The sequence below is a fragment of the Lytechinus variegatus genome, chromosome 11, assembly GCF_018143015.1.
Source record: "Lytechinus variegatus isolate NC3 chromosome 11, Lvar_3.0, whole genome shotgun sequence".
Lineage (NCBI taxonomy): Eukaryota > Metazoa > Echinodermata > Echinoidea > Temnopleuroida > Toxopneustidae > Lytechinus > Lytechinus variegatus.
Window position 1 is genome coordinate 23,400,328 of NC_054750.1, and position 20,200 is coordinate 23,420,527.

The 20,200-nt window shown below is 36.7% G+C and overlaps 1 protein-coding gene across 1 annotated transcript; it reads right to left on the minus strand.

Moving 5' to 3' along the window:
- Nucleotides 1-8,845: 8,845 nt before the first annotated feature.
- On the minus strand, nucleotides 8,846-18,228 carry LOC121424216 (growth arrest and DNA damage-inducible protein GADD45 gamma-like). The gene is made up of 5 exons (XM_041619824.1): nucleotides 18,075-18,228; nucleotides 15,343-15,453; nucleotides 14,752-14,872; nucleotides 10,691-10,849; nucleotides 8,846-9,220 (listed from the first exon to the last, which is right to left on the minus strand). Exons 1-5 carry the CDS (start codon nucleotides 18,128-18,130, stop codon nucleotides 9,122-9,124), a joined length of 546 nt encoding a protein of 181 aa, XP_041475758.1. The 5' UTR covers nucleotides 18,131-18,228; the 3' UTR covers nucleotides 8,846-9,121.
- Between the last annotated feature and the right edge of the window lie 1,972 nt (nucleotides 18,229-20,200).

The following is a 20,200-nucleotide window of genomic DNA, read 5'->3' on the forward strand; positions in this document are numbered from 1 at the left end:
TAAAAATACTATTAAACATAATAAAACTGTAAAATTTTCGGTGAGCTTCACGTGCAAAATTCTGCATTATAATTTGGCGCGCATGAGCTCGCCGAAATACTTTGGACATTGTCTTTACCCTCTCTCGCCATCCAACTTCATGGATCAGCACTAACTGACTCTAGACTACATGTTTTCAACTTAGCTTAGCCTCTATCAGGGATATAGCGACAGCGAGACATTTTCTAAAGAGATATATTATAAAGAATTCCAAAAAATGTAGCACTTTTGACAAAACACGACAGGTTTAGAATTTAAACTTCAATTTTATGGCATTTCGTGATAGGGAGGCTAAATAAATTTGGAAAAGAAAGTTGCAAGGCAGTTTACTATAGCCTATTGAAGGAGATGATTGATTTCTTATACTCACACTTTAAGAGAGCATTAATGTATTCTTCTCTTAGATGATATTTTGCGAGGGAGCGTTTAGCAACCGAGCGAGAAAATGTTAGAAATTGAATATTAAAAACTTTGATTTTAGAGCACTTGACGACATGAATGGAATAACTGTTTTAGTCAACTATATAGGCCTTCGCATGTAGGACCTATATATCAGGGGCTGCGGAAGCGGGGGACTTCAGCCCCCGCTTTTTCCAAAACCGTGTACAAAGAAGCAAAAATAACTATATGATTACAATTTTTTGCATGGTCACCCCCCCCCCACACTTTGAAAACCGATCCGCAGCCCCTGTATATGATATATATATTTTTTTTTTCTCTGTGGTCTTTTTTTTTGGGGGGGGGGCTTCTCAGTCCCTCCCCCCCCCAAAAAAAAACAGCGCCTGATCGCAGTGCGATCAAACGAAGGTCCATTCATGAAACGCCCCCCCCAAAAAAAAAAAAAGATTCAAGTATAAAACGAATTCCTGCAAGAGATCACCGTCTTTTCCCCACCTGTCACTGCATACGTACGTTAAACAGTAACCATGGTTACCTTTGTAATAAACCTGACGCCCATGGCTCCGCCCAAGTACAACTCCCTCAATCGTGCAGGTGCACAAGAAGAAGTCTTTGATTCAATTTGGAGGATGACAAATGCCGGACGGTCTTCCTCAACAAGTCATGCGGTTTGGTTTGAAATCATTCGTGTTGAACCGCGCCTCTCACTGATGACAAGACGGATGTCCCGATTCGAGGATTATATTGGCCAGTTGTCAAAGTGAGTAGGTTTTCCATTTTCCAGTCATCATGCCACAAAGACCGGATGATAGTTCGTTCCTGTTGAATCCTAATTATTGAGCATTCTCATGCATACATGTATTAATATTAATAGTGTGTCTTATGCAGTAGCGTACCAAGGATTTTCCACATGGGGGGGGGGGGGCAAAATCGTCCGCCAAAAAAGCAAAAGAAAAAAAGAAAAGGTGTTCAACTACAAAGGAGGGGCCACTGACTCGTCAGGGAGTGTGACTCGTCGGGGGGGGAGGACAGGGATACGGCCCTTGCATGGATGGTGACTCGTCAGGGGGGGGGGCAGTCTACCCCTCCCCCCCCATAGGTACGCTAGTGGTCTTAAGTCAGAGGTGTCCATCCTGGAGCGGGAAAGGAGAGACCGCCACCCAAATGAAAATATCGGGGACGGGCCGTTGGCTAGCATAGCGATTGTCCCTTGGCCCTCCCATAAGTTTTGACAAGTTTTTTTTTTTATATTTAATGCAAATATCAAAAGGAAACCGGAAACCAATATAGGAAACCATTAAACTTGACTTTAGAATACAATTTGCATCACTTGTGGCGCACCGAGCCTTGCGGAGTGGCGCTTAGGAGCCGGTATGAAAAAAGTAAAAATAAGGAAAAATTGGGGAGAAAAGATGAATCTACCAGTAACCTGGAAATAAGGATTTGGTGATCATTTTAAAACAAAGAGAAAACAAAAACTCTTTACTTGACACTTAATCGCTAATTGATTTCCTCAAATTTTGTCAAATTTAGAACTCGATTACCCCTTATGGGGTCGATGGTATTCTCCTTTTTATTTATTCTAATCTGTACAAAGTTTATGTGCCACACAAGTGATATGAAAACCCCGTTTGTAGGATTTCTAATTCAACGGCGAGAAATTTTGTATTTCCAGAGTATACGTTTTGGTTAAGAGTAAAGCATCAAATAATATGATATTCAAAGAACATCCTTATTATAAAAGATTATGAATTTGGGACATAACAAGCAGAAACTTTGTTTCCGGAGCCGATTAAAATCCGAAGTTGTAAAAGTGAAATACATGTATGCTCAGATGTGTTGCCTGCGTGCACTCTTGTTTAACACGAACTGAATGAATGATACCGCACGTGAGTTGAAGAGAGAGAGGTGCAGTTTGGGGCAGCCACTGCCGTACAGATGGGGGTTGGGACTGGGGGCCCCAAGTGTTTCACGGCCAAGAAAAAAAAAGGAGAAAAGGAAAGGGAAAGAATGGAACATCATTTATTCTAATTTGGTTCACTCTTTCGTTGTTACCTTCGATATTTTGTATAGCCTCCTTTTAAACTGTCTTCCGTCTCTCCTTTATACTATAGTTTTGTAATATACGTATTGAAACTAAGTTACGGGGGCTTGCCTCCCATACAAGCTTCGCTTTTCTTGGCAAGCCCCTCCGATCTGCTTTATATAGTTATCATAGTCAAAGTTACTTTAGTTTGCATTAATTCTCATTGTTTATACCTTATTTCGATTGATGTTGTACTTTAAATTTGACTATGTATTGTTTGATTTTGTTGTGCTTTGTGAACGGAAAATGAATAAAATCTAATCTAATCTAAATCTAATTGTCTTATATATGTCAAAATATAGATTTGTGTATTGAAAAGTTCAATATTTTTGCTTCAGCTGCCATATCTAGCCCCCTTATTTATTTATTTTTTTACTTATTGGGCCACTTTCTTCTGCCAGTAGATCTGGTGCAGAACAGTCTGAACTAGAGGTATCATTGGTATGTTGTGAAAAAGTCACTGGTCATTTTTCTTTTAATATTAATATTGCGTAGTTTGTTGGCATTTGTATTTCTTCTGTAGATATTAATTAGAGCCCCTCTGGGCAATGTAAAAGGCCTCACATTTCAAAACTTCTGGGGGCTCTGCCCCCTCGTCCACCGGCCACCCAGGGCCTCTGGACCCCCTCCGCTAATACATTGCTTGTTTGCGTAATGGATAGTGGAGCATTACAGATTCTCAACAAGAAATGTAGCGCTTCAAAAAATGTAATTGAGAATGGCTGATTTACATAAACAAAATTGTCAATATCTCTGCGCTTCGCTCGCCAAATTATGGTCTTTAATTTGCCAACAAAAAGATGTTGCGCCGAAGATATTTGATATTTTTTCTCACTTTTTCCCCATCCCCTAATCCTCACTACTTTATAAAATGATAGTATTTGATAACGGGCATGATATGATGGTAGGGGATGATCTCAAGCTTCTTCTAATACTATGGGTGCTGTCGCAGAAAGAATTGCGTTAACATGCATGCTAATACTCAAGATTAATAAAAAATGTACATTCCTGATTGGTCGAAAGCCAACTTTGTGCAATTTCTACTTTTCGGTATAGCGTAGCAGACACCACATTATATGTTTAATGCAAACACGGAATAGTATTGGGAGGGGGGGGGGGGGTAGTTTTAAAAAAATCCCCTTTAATGAATACGCGTAGTTTTTAACTATAGGTGTCATTTAATATTTCATGAATCATAATAGTACTAATAATCTCTATCAGACAAGGTGTTAAACATAACTGGAAACTGACTTGCACTTCATCGACAGTGATTACTTAGTGACCGAAGAAAGGTGTTTCCTCCGGACCTTAAGTTCACTCCCTGATCATCGATCATTGACGTAACGTTCACGTCACAATGACTCCTCCCCAATTCTTACATTTGCAGATGACAAAAGAAAATAAAGTCGGAAATAAAGAGGAAGCGAATTCAAAATCGTAAAACCATTCACCCAGGAATAGGCAAAACCATGGACTCCTCTATATAGACCCTGTATTCTCAGTAGACTTTCTTGAACTGGCATGGGCGGAAATCCCGAGGGGGGGGGCAGGGGGACTCGTCCCCCTACCTAAATTAGTGGGGGACACAATATCAAATGTCCCCTTTACTATTTTTGGTCTTTTATGATGGAGAGAAAAAAGACATCATTCACAATCGAAATAATTACATGTATTTTGGACTATATATCGTACATTTTGGGTGAACCCCCCGTTTTTTTTTTCTTGGGGGGGGTGAGGGGTTAAAATTACCTTATATTTTGGGTGATATCCCCTCTTGGGGGGATGCTTGTCAAAGTTTCCAGCCCCTGGTCCCCCTACCTTTGGGGACAGATCTCCTCCCTGGTTTAGGGAAACAGTTTCAAAGACGGTCCATGGGAAAAGAAGGATGAGACTGTCATTCTAAAGGGTCTACGGTCAACCTAAGGAGAAACAAGGCTATGACATTGCACAGGATATACACTAATGGAATTGCAAAGAAGTTACCGGTAGTACTAGTTTAGGTTAAGTTCTGCAGGTGTCTGACAACTTACTTGTTTGATCAAGTCCAAACCACTTAACATCTGTAATTCAATTTCCCATTAAGCGTGACTTGGCGAACACGATATTTACGCTAGTTTTAAAAACCCACTTTATCTGCCACGTATAAAGATAAAATAAAGAAAATATACAAAACAAGTGTTATCAAATCTACTAGGTATTACTCAATTTTCAATAATTATTATTCGCAAAATTTAACAAGGTTGTTTAAACTGTGTTTGAAATGTCAAAAAAATCGACAATCAGCTCAAAAAAAAGTTTATGAAATTGACACAAGTTCATGGGTGTCGATCACGGGGGGGATGGGGGATATATCCCCCCCCCAATATTTCAAGTGGGGGGGTGGCCTGTATTATTATCCCCCCCAATAATTTAGGGTAGAAAAATTATAATAATGATGAAAAAATGAAAAGATTGATCATGATGATTATAGTATGCCATATATCAGTTTGTTTCCCTCGCAATTTGTGTATACATATTGTTTTCCAGGACTTTTAAACAGATGGGTGGAGGTTCAAGATGAAAAAGAATGAAATGTTCATTTATATATTTTTAACACATGGCATAAAAGGACCCCAACGAAAAACAACTTTTGTTGATAGGGTGTTCCATCCCACCAGTGGTGAGTAAATTAATTTTAATAAATCAATTAATTCAAAAGGGTGGAAAAATAAACGGGAGTAAAATGGTGGCAAGATAAATCGTCTAAGGAATGACGGTTAGCCCGATGGTGCACGAGAAGCCACACAGTTTGTAACTTGTGCTAGTTTTAATTCAATTCAATTCAATTGGTCCGAATCTGCATTTTATCATTATGCATTAAGAAGAAAAAAGATATTGCCAGTCGGGTTGTATACACAGAGGCGTCGATCCTCAATAATTCCGCATGTGCAACTAAAAAATAAGATTGTAATGCTACACTTAAATCAGCAAGCGAGATTGAGATACCAACTCGATTTTGATTTAAAATCGTGCTCAAAATGTCTGCTTTTCAGATTGAAATATAAAGCTTTTCAGTTCGTGCTCGCATCATTTCTGTACCAAAAACCCATACTATTCATGATTAAATAGGTGAATAGAATGTCCTGTTTTCAACCTCAAAAGAACTCCTGCTTCGATTTGCAATAATCTTTTGTTTGATATATATCTTGTTCTTTATCAAAAGCGTCCAATAATCTGTCTTTTTTTTCCAGATCGAAATATCAAAATTTTCAGCTCGCGCTTTGCGCTCGCATCTATTGTTCTTCTAGATAACCATCTCAATCATTGGTACCAAAAATGCTCAGAATATCAAGCTTTCAGGTCAAAATATAAAGAAATTTCAGCTCGTTCTCTAGTGAGATACATGTATCTATCCTCCTCATGAGTTACTACAAACAAACCTAAACAGGTACATTTTTCCTGTTTTCATGTCATACTAAAAAATTTCAGCTCACGCTTCGCGCTCGCATTGTTGGTGAGGGTGAGATATGTCTCTTTCTCATGAGTCATATATATATATATATATATATATATAGGCCTATGTGTGGGTGGGTGAGTTTGTTCGTTTTGAGTGATAGAGCGCCTTTAGAACGTTGATTCATGATTTTGCCCCCCCCCCCATCTGAAAAATGGATCGACGCCCCTGTGTATACATCATGCTCAATAAACAGATCACTATGTACATGGTCCAGACAATTTTTTTCTTTCGCATGAGTTTAGAATAGGCTCACTTGTAACACAATTTGAATTTTCAAAAAAAAAAATATATAAGTAAAGTACACTACAACAATGAAGGAATTTCCAAGATCACCATGCATATCAACCACCCCCAAATGCCCTTATTTGTGATTTTAGTGGGGGTAATGTTGTAAGATCCCCATCCACAAAAAAATTGTGTCAATCATCCCCCCCAACCAAGAATACCGATCGACACCCATGCACAAGTTACTAGAGTTTTGTACAGAACATGCTCTTGAAAACAACTCTCACAAAATCTAAAAGGAAGTTTAATTGCCCTCTAGATGTTTGATCTGCTACCAATGGCGTGCAGATTCGGGTGGGGGCCTTGGGGGCTCTTACCCCCCCCAAAAAAAAAAAAATCACAACCAAGAAAAAGAAGAGAAAACGAAAGAAAATAAAATGAAAGAGAGAGAGAGGGGTGAAATATGATAGATTCCTATAAATATGTCAAAATCTTTGTCACATTTTTTAAAAATAAAAGCTGTCGAAATCATTGCTCGCTCGCAACTTTTTATAATTTTTTCCCAATTTTTTTTTCATTACGCCAGTGTCTAATATATTATATACCTTTAGTATGAATATGCCCATCTTTGATCAGTCGACATGGAACTCAGTTCTCCCCTCACCCCCTCTCTCTCTCTGACTTCCGTTGATTACCATCTTCTTGCAAATTATTTTTTCCATTCAATTTCTGCCCCTCCCCTATTCTCTGTCATCCTCTTTAATTCATTACATCCAATCTCTCCCATCGCCCTCCCCCTTCTCTCTCCCTTTCTCTCTTCTCCATAATTATTTTCTTTATGTTTATCTTCTCCCTCAACTCTTCTTCTTAACAATTTTGCTCCAACACTAATCAAACCTCGAATATTATGCTTCGACAATTCACAATACAATCATAATCATCTACACAAGATCATCCGTATGATTTCATTCTTAATTTATTTTCTTTAAGCACATTTGCATTTGATATTGGATTCATATGTACAATATTTATAAAATATTTATTGTCCCGGAAGATACATTATATTAGTCACACACTCTATAAAGCAGTATTACTTATTATCATTTTCAATAGATGATTCTAAACCACAATGGATTTAGTTGAATACTAAATATTTGGATAAAACTCCAATACAGTATTTGAACAATGTATTAACCACAACGATTATATAATCTGATAAGATTTGTACATGTACAACATGCAATTCATGAATTTATTTACAATATAATAGATAAATATGGAGGGAAATCAAAGCTCTATGTACAGAAATGCCCTTCGACCGGAATTGGTAGTACCCAGATTTACTTAGCTAAAAAGCACAATACGTGTAGTTTAATAATGAGTTGATAGTTGACAAAATATGGCAAAATAAAGTCGTCAATAATAATAATAATGGTAATAATGATGGTACAATTCCTAAGTCTTATAATCGTTCTTTTAGTGTATTCGTTGGTACAGATCAAAGCCAATTTAACAGTAAGTGAATAATAATAATAATAATAAACCAACAAATAACATTCATTCCACGCTGCATCATCATTCAAGAGTCATAAATTTTAAACTTTACTTTTATCAATAAATTCAATTTTTTCAGCCTACTAGTCACCAACTTCAAGGGAAACTGAAAGTTTTACATGGGAGACAACAAGTAATTATTTCTTCTATCAATGATGGATATTTTTTAAATGTAGGAAAATGAAAATAAAATAAAACAACTAGTATTATTTAAGAACTTAAATATATTTTCACAACTTTTGACATAATGCAGTTATTATCATGACATGGACCAGCCATGCTTAACATTTCATTTATTGTTAATAATTCTAACACATGTGAAATTAAATAATTAAAAAATTCACAATAAATAGTAATGAAATATAATTATATACATGCATTTATGTGTATTACACACAAAAAATGGCATCGCATATGCCTTTGTAATTCATTTTTCACAAACACCCCATCCATTTGTACTGTAGTAGGCCTATCTTATTCCTTTCATCCTCTCTCACAGCTAATAGCCATTCAATACACACTTCTTGAGTTTTTTTTTACTCATTCCAATTTACAGCAGGGGCGCATTAAGGATTTTCAAGGGGGGGCATTAACATTATGTTCAGAAAAATTTGATGACCCCCCCCCAAAAAAGGCCTTCACTTGTGTTTGCACACTTAGCATTACAAATATTTGTTCTGGCTCTCAAAGTAAGGGGGGGGGGGGCATTTAGGTTGAATGTAAATGTGTTCTCATGAATGAAAACATAAAAATAGAATTTGTGCAAGTATATATTTTATTCATTTTTTTTCTTATTTACATTTTATTTTATTATTTTTTTCCTTTTTCAAGTTTATTTGTTCTCAAAAGCTTTCTACTGCATTCACAATAGTTTTTTTTTTCCAAATACATAATATTGATATATTTATATATTATAACCGATTTATTTTTCCCCCGTTTCAGCATCACGCTCATGCAATAAATATAATATACACCTTTCAGAAGATAATATCAAAAATGTTCTTCCTTGAACTATGGCACTGACAGGCAGTGATATACCATATTCCTTTATCATGTCATCACTATTATCCTTTGTGACGTCACAGTAATCGTTTATTATGACATCATGCCCTCAGGCACCCGAAAACACCTCTTGCAAAGTAGGTAAAATTCTTAATTGCTGTCAATGTCCGTTTCTCCACGCAATAGCATAGTGTCATTGCCAGTATCATTGTAACCCATAGTTCCTTAATATACCGGAGAGCTTATATCAGCGATGATTTTTTTTTTCGGTGACCTTCCGTCCAAAGACTGGTCACCTTTTGATTTTGTTGACATTCAAATCAGGTTGCCAAGGTGATCTGTGGGAATGTCATGTCTTCGGCGAGATGGTCATAGAGTGAAAACAGCGTTGTGCAAGCCGAATCCATCTTCTCTGGAAACTGTTGACAGAGAAAGAAAAATGAGAAACAAAGAGCTATACGTTAGCATCGCACAACAATGATTCATAAACGATTCATTCGTCACATGGAACTTTAGTGTAGTGTGACAGCCCATTCATATAACGTCAGTGTGGTCAACAGAGCAATGTTTTCTCTTTGAAAATGGCAAGATCCTAACTAATGACTTGCACCCCCTTTGTCCCTCGAATTTTGGCAGGCCCCCAATCCGCAAATCAGATTTGTTTTCAATTCAACAAACATTGTATCGCCCAACCGTGTCAGTTGAAACTATTGCTTGGAAGTCATCAATAAATATCACCGGGTTCTCCTTCATGCGGCTTGTCACCCTCATTGTACTAGATGTCATTCGACCCGACGTTTATCCACTCAAAGGAAGTCAGCCCCAAATCAATCAATCAACAACTTAATCAGGCTACTAAGAAAATGCCCCCCTCATCTACCAGACTTCTGTAACACAGTAATCATGGCCTTGGTGGCGAATTCATAATCATAAATGACTTGCTTTTCGTTTCCGAAGACAATGTAAGACGGGTATCATTTATGTATTTCCTGTTATTGAAGCCTTTGCAGTTTCTTTGTTTTTCTCAGCCCTGTGTGAGTAAATTCTTATTAATCTAACGGTTTCCTTTGTACTTTATTGCGGTCATATCGAATTTCCTGCGTGCACAGTCGGAATCGACAGTCCCATATATTATTCATAAGGAAGTTATGAGTAAAGTCTGTCTGCGATATAGGTTAATGATTTTGATTGAGTCCTGTTGGTACTAAAGCCGCCTTAAGATTATTGACATAAATTAATCAGTTTAATTTGAACTTTCTAAGAATGAGGGTTTAAAAGTGGCGATAAGAATGACGTGAATGCTTAACAACCATTGTCAATGTCAATTCGAATAGTGTAGGGCTGTTATACGATACGCCAATTATATCCCATTAATCGCACCATATTTTTCTATCGGAAATAATTACGAACCATCGGGGTATTCTGAGAAATAACTATCCATTAACCGGGCTGAAAGCAAAGGAGTGTGAAGGACGCTAATCTCGCCTTCACCCACAAATAGTTTCATTTTGATTTTGTTTATTGTTAGTCTGTTGCAGATTCACATAGAGGGCTTATCACTCATGTAGGCTTATATGCATCATTTGTTTTATATAATAAATTAAATCAAATAAATTTGCAATTCAATTGATTGGCTGACAGTAAACTTGTTTTAGAAATTATGAATTTGTTATTTAACCAGGGCCGCGGAAGCGGGGGGGGGGCTTCTGAAACCGTGTACAAATATTTAAAAATGACCAAACGATTGTGATTTTTTGCATGGTCAGCCTCCCCCTCCCCCACTTTCCGCGGCCCCTGATAACAATTCGTCATTAAACGGGACACCGATTCTATTTTTCAGTGTCATATTTCGTTTTCGTTTTCAATACATGAATTATGAACTGACTTACATCGACAAGAACGCAGGTAAAGTCCGGTGCCCTCTGGCTTCGAGGAAGGGGCTCTGCTAGATCACTGAAATCAGCCGGAGAATCGGGCGTGGTCGGTGTGCAAGGTGTAAGGGGCGCCGCTCCTTCGCAGATTGTTTCTAAAGGTGCCGTGTCACCAACCTGTAAAAGAAAAATAAAATAAAACAGATGAAAAATAGATGAGTGTTAGGAAACAACCCCTCACTGTTGATTATATACATGATGATAACAATTAAGTGCCGAAGACTTAAAAAATGAAAATTCTTGTCTTGCTGCCCTGGGTTAAGAAAGCAATATAATTGATTGTACCTAATCAATAATCATGGACTTTTTTATCATCGTATATATATAGAATGTGCGAAAATTGTGAAATGATCAGATCAGCTGATTTTGGTTGATGAGCCTATTAAAATGGCCCCCACATTCTGAGTCACACCAAACAGTCTGTTTTTAATATAACTTTTTATTATTCATTACCTTTTTTAGCCTTCCCTTTTTAATATTGTCCCCCACTCCTTGCAGTTGATACCCCTAGCCTTACCAATGACAAAAGATTGAAACACGCAGGAAAGGGAAAAAGGACTATCATGATCATCTATGTTTTTGCAGCATTGTTGGTATACCCGGTGAACGGTTCAATTTCTCTGAAAATCTGGACTACGTGCGGACATTAAAACATTTAAAGGGTGAGTTTCTTGTAAAAATGATAGCAGAAAAAAGAAATATTGCCGAAGGTTTGAGAAAACTCAATCGAAGATTAAAGTTATTAGAATTTCAATTTTTTTATTTTGTGACGTCATGTGAGCAGCTTTCTGACATATCGTATGGTACAGAATGGAATTACTGTACCTTCAGTATATCAACATAAAATCATTTTACATCCGTTTCTAAAAGGAAAACAAAAATATATCATTACGAACCATTAAAAAAAAAAAAATTATGCATTTTACATTACATATCATATGGGGCAGCTGCTCGTTTATGACGTCACAAATCCAAAACTTAAAATTTTAATAACTTCCTTAATCTTTAAGGGATTTTCCTCAAACCCTAAGTCCTTAACCAATATTTTGTAATATTTTTTTTCTGCTATTTTTACAAAAAAACTTTTCCTCAGCTAGGGTGAACTTCACCTTTAAGCGTTTGCCGACGTCTTGCCTACCGTTCCACATCATACAAAGTTTATCATACCAGTAGCACACAAAAGCAACAACATACACAGGACGGAACAAGGACTAAAAAAAGTAGGTCCATGGTAATTCAAAACCCAGGGATAAGATCACATGACGAGGAACTTGTCTACTGCAATACAGGAGGAAGGACACAACGGGGACACAACCAAGTAAGCAAGAAGAAAACACTTGTCCGGGCATTTGTGCGAAAAAATATGGGACTGTCCCCAAATTCCACGCTCTTCACTGTTGTGAATCCGATAATTACTTTGATGAAACTGCAGGCCCAACTGAGTGAAGATTTAACTACATGGCATTTTTTTTTCATCTCATATGTTTGTTTTTTAAATACATAAGTTGCACCGGGAATGTTTGCTATGTTTATGAGCACATTTATTTGTAGTAGATGCCAAATTATATCAAATTGTGGGTTACATTGAACATTTTTCTACTTTTTATGTTCCTTTCGGCGATCCTGAATTTGATCTAAATAAATAATCTTGCTCCGGAGAGGCATGTTTTGCCACTGAGAATGATAATTAGTCGGGAACTAAGCCGTTACCAACATGTTATTTGCTGTATGAACATCAAATGCCAACTTCAAGCGAAAAGCTTTTCACAAGCGATGGCATTCTAGGAAAATTGATGCGTGATGCTTTTTATCTCCCCTTCTTGCCCTCTGCTGCAATAAAGCATACGTCGAACCTAGTCTCTATCTAAAGCCTCACTTCTACTGCAGATATTTTCCCTGTAATACATGTACACATACAGGCCTATCACCTCCCGAATTTTAAATGAAGAATGATTATACACATTGCAGACATTCTGACCGTTTTATGTTTGATGAGCAATATTAAGATAAGCAAATAAATCGGACAAGACAACTCTTTTTATTAAAAAACAAAAAAAAGACTAAAGGGGCTGAATGGATTTGGAGCCGCATCTAAAAGGTCATGTTCACAGAGGATTTTCACGGATGCACTTTGAGCTGACCTGTTATCCGAGATATTCGATAGCCCTCGATCAGTTGAAACCCATCCGTTACGAGATGTGCACGAATCTCCTACCAGTTTTTATCACATGATCCAATTCCTCCTGGATTCTGGGAAATGGCGCCCATTGATAACCCATTAGAAAACGGTAACAAGAGAGACCTCTACCCTTTGCATCATTCCGAGGTAAGACCAGGCAATACCACCTGAGCATCGCTGGAAAGGGTCAAAGGCCTCAGAGGCTCCCTGACTCGATTTCACCATGGACCAATCTCAAGACGGCAAGCTCCTCAATTTCTTTCTTAAAATTTGAGGAAATTGGGGAATATGGTATCAGATTTTACTGCAAAGACAGAACAAGGAACTTTCTCTTTCCTTTGAAAGACAAATAGATTTCCAATAGAAGATTGGGAGAGAGGTCATGACGGGTCATAAACTATACAAAGAGCTATAAAAACCTTTTGAATCTTCTTTGTATATACTTACAAGCTCGGTCTGTACCGGGCATCAGCATAGCATTGAGTTCTTAGAATATGCCTACTGTTAGAGGCTCGGTCAGAGACCCCAAACAAAACAAAGAACTTGTAAGAAGATCAAATGAAACTTTGTTCATATTTTCAAGAACCATGAGCAGGTTGAAAACACTTCCACCGATAGCACAAAGAGATGGGTGCCGTTTATATTCTTAGTACAAAGGTCTTTGTCTGCGCAAAGAAAATGCATTTCACTGTGAGAAGAGAGCGAAGTCGAGTTATAGGCAAACAATACAGGTATGCAATGGAATGGATACCGAACAAAGACATTCTTCCGCCTTTGGAAAATCTGGAAATAACCGCCCAGGACACAGGTACAGTAAAATTGAATTATTCGAAAGGAAAGCTGGAACAATAATGAAACAGCAACAAAATGAAAGAGGAGTTTGGACAAAGTGGACCAAGTTTACTTCTGCATTCTACAACACAAATGGTGGAAAAGGAAAGTAACGTCGGGTCTACACGTAAGAAAAGGTGTGGCACTCACTGGTGGAAGAGAAATAATAATTCGTCTTCGGCATGATCACAAAATTGTATTGTTAAAAAAATGATGATCATAAACATTAATTGATAGATAAACACTGAAGACATGGAGGTACGGTATACTGCAGATCTCTGTACATGCAGTGTTCGCCAGCTAGGTGACCATTCAATGACTTATAATCAACAACGAAATATTTGAATTATATCATATAAAAATATTCTCCCCTCTATCTTCTCTCATCTCTCTCTCTCTCTCTCTCTCAAACACACACATACTTCGGGAGACTTCAACAACCGACATCAAATCTAGGGTCATCTGTACTTCAAATTCCAGCTAATACAAGGGAAAACCAAACCACTCACAACTTCCTCATAGCACCGTTATCATGGTTATCTGAACTTCTACTAATATGTCCTAATTCATTCTACGATATTAGTGTAACAATCCTGATATTTGCACAGTCATTGTTCCATGATTATTTTGTGTTCTCTTACCCAATTCCACTTTGTTTCTGGTTTTAACTGGAAAGTGCAAGGTTCTTGATAAGTTATCCCGATATATGAATTCATTGTCATCATAATTGTGGTTATCTTGGTTGCAGGGTTCAATGTCCACCAACAGTATAATTTCAGCATTTGCGCTTTCATGGCTTTTGTGCATTCTGTGCATTTTTTTCGTAAAGGTTTTGATCGACCAATAACAAAGGGTGTAACAAAGAACCGTTAGAATCGATCTATTTCTACCCCCCCCCTCACTTTAATACCGCCGTTTTCTACACTTAAACTAGCAAAAATACATAAAATCGTTCATACAGTTCTTAAAAAAATCACATGACAAAAACATATTTTGGAACAGTTCCTACCTTGAATAATCTGATCTGGTTTTCACTGCAGAATGCTTCTAACAAAGCAAAGTGTAGCTGGTGAGCCACGTCCACGATTCCAAGGTCTGCGTGGATGCATAGCATTACCCTCTCTGGTGATCTGTGGGGTGGAAAAATAAAAAACATACATTTTAGAAATAATAATTTATTTCAGGCAGAATTACTCAGAACTGGTCCCGAAATATCGCTACTTTTGAAATACAAACGATAAAGCGTTAATAGCTTGCATGATCGAAAGCAGGCCTTAATTTAAAACTGCATGCCCCACCCCCCCCCCAAGCACAATTAATACAGAATAAATTACAAAATACAAATGCATGTAATGATATTATTTGGGGAGGGGGTGTGGAATGTAAATTCTATAAGACATCGGCTTCCTTTTCACATATAATCAAAACTTTTTAGAGATTTGAAACTTAGTTTTCAATCTTACCTTTTCTGTATTATCATTGATTACAGACTGTTAACGCATTCTAAATGTCATCTGATCTTTACAATATCACTTCAACTTCTCGAAGGCATTGTGATTATCAATTAATGTATAATTATTATTGACCAACATGTACTTACGTTTCTAGTTTTCTTGCTGCTTGATAAACGCCACAGGTTAGTCTGTTCTCCATCTTTGCTCGAATCAATACCTCTCGCAAGGCATAACCGGCTTCCATCACCGCATCATCTCTGCAATTAAATAAAATGATAAAAACAAAAAGGGCATGATTATCATAATCAACTAATCATAAATGCATATCAAAACGAAAAATGATGGCGATGGACAGAGAAAAAAAGCTGACAGACTCAAGAACACGTTTGAAAAGCGTTTATGTATATATTGTTTTAAGTAAAACCTATCACCTTTTCAACCAAAATAAAAAAATCCCTGGGATAACTCCCTGATGATCACAAAACAAACAAAAACACAAAAATCAAACAAAATTAATGAATAAAAAAATAAAAAAAAATAGGTCCATGGTTTTATAAAATCATTTTGACACACTTTCCATAATGGAGGCCAATACAGGTCTGTTTGAAATCCTAAGTACATTGATTAAGCCCGTCACTCTATAACAACTAACTTTTTAAACAACTTTTCATACTTTTTAAACAAGTTGTTTAAAAAGTTTCAACAATGACAAAAAAGTTTTAACAATTTGTTGTTGGAGTGACAGGCTTAATGTGTAATTGTTTTTTTACTGTATAATAGACTAAGGAAAGACGCTAAGATTGGTATACAAAGAGAAAGAGAGAAAAAATAAAATGATTATGACATTAAAATTCATTGCGATCAACGATTTTACATATTCTTCGGATATTCTTATCACGGGGACAACCTAGAGAATATACACTTGCGTGGGAAAACCATTAATTTTTTTTCTTGGTTGCTATCATTTGCCATAAAAGGAATTATTGAGATTGGAGACGAAGAAAACGGCCGATATAGGACGTGATTTGAGGTGGGAGCTACAAAAACCGGCAATGACTAGTTATTTCCTATATAAGGTAGTCAAAAGGTAAAGGTAGTATAATGAATAGGATTTGAATTGTATCCTCTGAATAGAGGAAAATAACCGAGGAACACAAACAAAGACACAAAGCATAAATGCCACTTTTAGCACTGACAGGGTTGTTTTATGGTTCAATGACGACAATGACGTAAATTTAATGGTACATGGTACGATATGTTACAAAGCGCGTTCCACCAATATTTTTCCCACTCTGACTATTGTGTTGCAAAGGCGGCTCACGAGACAGTGTATGGGCACGTAGGATCCATGGTTTATGAGCATTGACACTTTGTGTAAATCGCAAATTTCTAACCTCCAGTGGAAAATCACTCTCCAGGGAAATCACTATTCCCCAACGGAGTGACAATTGTACCTTCTAAATTAAATTATGAGGTTTACTTTTGGTCGGCTGGAAAATTACGAGATGAAGTGTGATAGTAAATTTCACATCGCTTTGAGTGGTATTTTCCTGTTTTTAATCATACAAATTACCCATTATAAATTGCAAAGAATTAGGCCTAAGTATATGCATATAAACTGAACTCTATTTTAATTGCTTTTACCCACAGAAACTAACATTTCCCCTTACTTTGTGGACCTATTTTTTATGTTTTTTTTTTCTTAATCCATATATCACAATTATTAGTGAGATAAGACCGACTTTAAATCCATGGAAAAATACGATACACTACTATATACGTTCAGGAAACGTAATGGAAAATGAAACCATTACTATCGGATCAGACGATAAAGAGGCATGTATTGGCATGTCAACTATGTGGATTGCGGTTGGGTGAGTCGCGTGGCAGTGGCTGGCGGTGGCAAAGTGCCGCTACCCCGTTTCTACGTCACACCAAACATCCGGACGGAAAACCCTTTTTACTTTTCAATATTTGTCATTGTAATCAAACTTCCGATTAAAGTGAAACTAGAGGCATTACACAATTTAGATTTATCAGTCAAAATTCCAAAGCATGCATATAGTTTCAAGCTATAATAAGCTAACTTGAAGAAATTCGATTTCGAGCTGTAAAAAATAAAAATAAAATCAGCAAGTGATGTACACATTTACTGCTAGTGATCATGGTTCAGACTAGAGATTACATGGTAGCAAGGGCGGATCCAGGATTTTCCGGGGGGGCACATTTTCCCGAGGAATTATTTGACAAGCAACAAAAGTAATAAATAACAAAATAATGATAAAAAGGTTTTCAGCCAAAAATAATGACATTTCGTCCAAAAAAAAAAATTACAATACAAGCAAAAAAAAGGTCTTCACTTTTAAAAGGGAGGCCACACTTGTGCCTTTCGATCCGCCAGTGCATGGTAGTAAGTAGTAGTATACAACTTTTATGGGTCTATCTAGTATTGCACAAAATAACGAATACAAAAATTCAGCCTTTCAGGCATAGGCCTACATCTTAATATAATCTGCTGACAAAAACCTGAAATAAAAAATATTTAATGTAGTATCTGCACGTATACTCTCTCAACATTTGACATGCATCCTAGCACTTAATTAATTCCCAATCCAATCGAGGCCATGCATGGCCTACATTAGGTTCACAATCACATGATCATAACAATTCACTGGTTAGACCACGTCGAGAAACCATTTCAACGAGTGATGCAATACCCCGAAAGAATGGGGTTCCCTTGCGTTGTATTGCTTCGATTAGATCACATGGTAATCACACCACCGATGCCGGGCGAGAGAATCTCTAGACTCACCTCACACACATCACACACAATAACGCACTATCAAACATGAAAATATTGATGAATTTCTGAACTCACCCAATAAAATCACCATCAATGTCGTGGTATGGCAGCTCTGTTTCTCCAAGAGTCATCTTGATATTGAAATGTGAAATAATCCTGAATATAAAGCTCAATCACTGCCTGACAAAAAATGATACACGTCCGTCGTCTGCTCAGGATGGTAACCAACTGGCTAGAGTGCGAAATAGAGTACCCGTACCCAGCGACGTGGAATTTACGTTCTGTGGAATTTGTGACGTGTTCCTATTAGGGGATTTCCCTGTATCGCTGCTGGAAAAAAACGTGAGTCAGTGGAAATTGGCGAATCACCGTACGACTTGAAGGAGATGTTATGAATAAACATGAGCGGAATCGCGCCTCCATTGGCAATATAACAGCGATAAATTCACCGGACTAGTTGACTTATGTTATAGGGGTGTATCGACTGCCCTCGACACGTCCAAACTTGTAAAAAGCTACTGACTACCGCAATGCTGTAGGATAAATGGAGCTAAAGATGTCACATGTCTCACACATGTCTCCCCTATCCTGTATGTTTGGTTTTATCAGGGAATAGAATGGGCAGGGTCAATTCAAAGGATTGACATCAAAAGAAATTTACTACCATTTTCTATCAATAATGCCACCGTGTTGCAGATTTCTAAACGATGAGATATTTATATCCCGGATATTTTATAGGGTAGACCATACGTTCAAACACTTCAAAATATTATTTTCACCCTATCAAGGGATGCTCCAGGCTGAAAATGTTTATATCTAGATAAAAAGAGTAGAATTCACAAGATCGGATAGCAAATAACAAAGTTATTGACTTTTGAATAATTTTTATTTGCATTATTCCGGTGAAACAATAATTCTAGGCAAGTCTTCATGAATATTCATTAGATGGCCTGATGAAGTCGTCCCCACTTGTTCTTTTGTATTTTGTTTATGAAATTAGGTTTATTTAAAAGATTTCTACCATTAAGAACTAAAACAATTGGATGGACAACTGATGAAGCGCATTAGTTATTTCTCGCTGCAACTTATTTCATCATAATGGAGACACATCACACATTTATGAAAAAATGAAACAATAATTATGATTTCATGTGAAAACATCAGAAAAAGTAAAGTGGGGACGTGACATCATCAGCCAACCTAAAGAATATTCATGAAGACATGCCTAGAGCTGTTTCACCGGAACGATGCAAGTCTTTAAAATTGAATAATTTGTTATCAGATTTTGATGCCATGTGAAGTTTACTTAATTTATTTAGATATAGATATACTCAATTTCAATTCAATTCAATTCTTTATTCCATTTCCATTCAAAACATGATACAAAGTAATATAAAGTAATACAAATCAAGTTTTACAGACGAGCATTCTTACTTCGTAAAAAAAAAAAAAAACAGTATAATATTGAGCATAAATGCAAATGAGGGGAGGGGGTCCACTAAAAGCAAAGTGTGGATCCCCTCGGAAATGAAGATAATATAATCGACTTATTCATATGCGTATATATACAGGAAAGAAAAGGAGAAGGAAAAAAAGGTCGAAATCATATTGATGTAAACATAATTACAAAACAAATGCAAATATCAAGCCTGGAGCATCTCTTTAATATTGAGTCAGACGTGAAGAAATTAGTTTCCGTATGTCTTAAATATTCAGAAGGTCTCTTTTGTTTGAGTCTTGCAATTTTTACTTATTTCTGATGTTCTCCACCCTGGAATAATGAGTCAAACAGAAAAAAAATCAGATAATCATGCAAAAAATTGAAATTTCATCAAAATCGGAGAAGAAAAAAGCAGGCTATATGAGTATGTAATTTTAAAGTTTTACATTCAATGATTTATGTACAGTGTTCTTCATATTTTGATTCATACGCAGCTACGAGCAAGCTGATGTCACAATCCCCACTTATTTTATTTATTTTGTTATCACCTATTGCATAGGAATATTCCTATTCATGACGGCGCGTATAACTTTTTTTTATTGCCGATCATTAAACTTCAGTAACTTTGTTATTGTTAAATCAAATTTTTTTTAAAGCGTCGAGTTACTTGATGGATTTTAATCTATTTATTGAAATTTGAGTATTTTCAGCCCGGAGTTGCCATTTGAGTTAGGAATTAATTTTGAATTCTTTAAAAATA

Bases quoted from the DNA above. Each gene is read 5' to 3' on its own strand.
- LOC121424216 (XM_041619824.1), bottom strand. From the start codon at position 18,130: ATGACTCTTGGAGAAACAGAGCTGCCATACCACGACATTGATGGTGAT. The intron at 10,850-14,751 runs GTAGGAACTGTT...TTTCTTTTACAG, and splicing joins ACCAGATCAGATTATTCAAG to GTTGGTGACACGGCACCTTT. The intron at 9,221-10,690 runs GTAAGTCAGTTC...CTCTGTCAACAG, and splicing joins TTACCTGCGTTCTTGTCGAT to TTTCCAGAGAAGATGGATTC.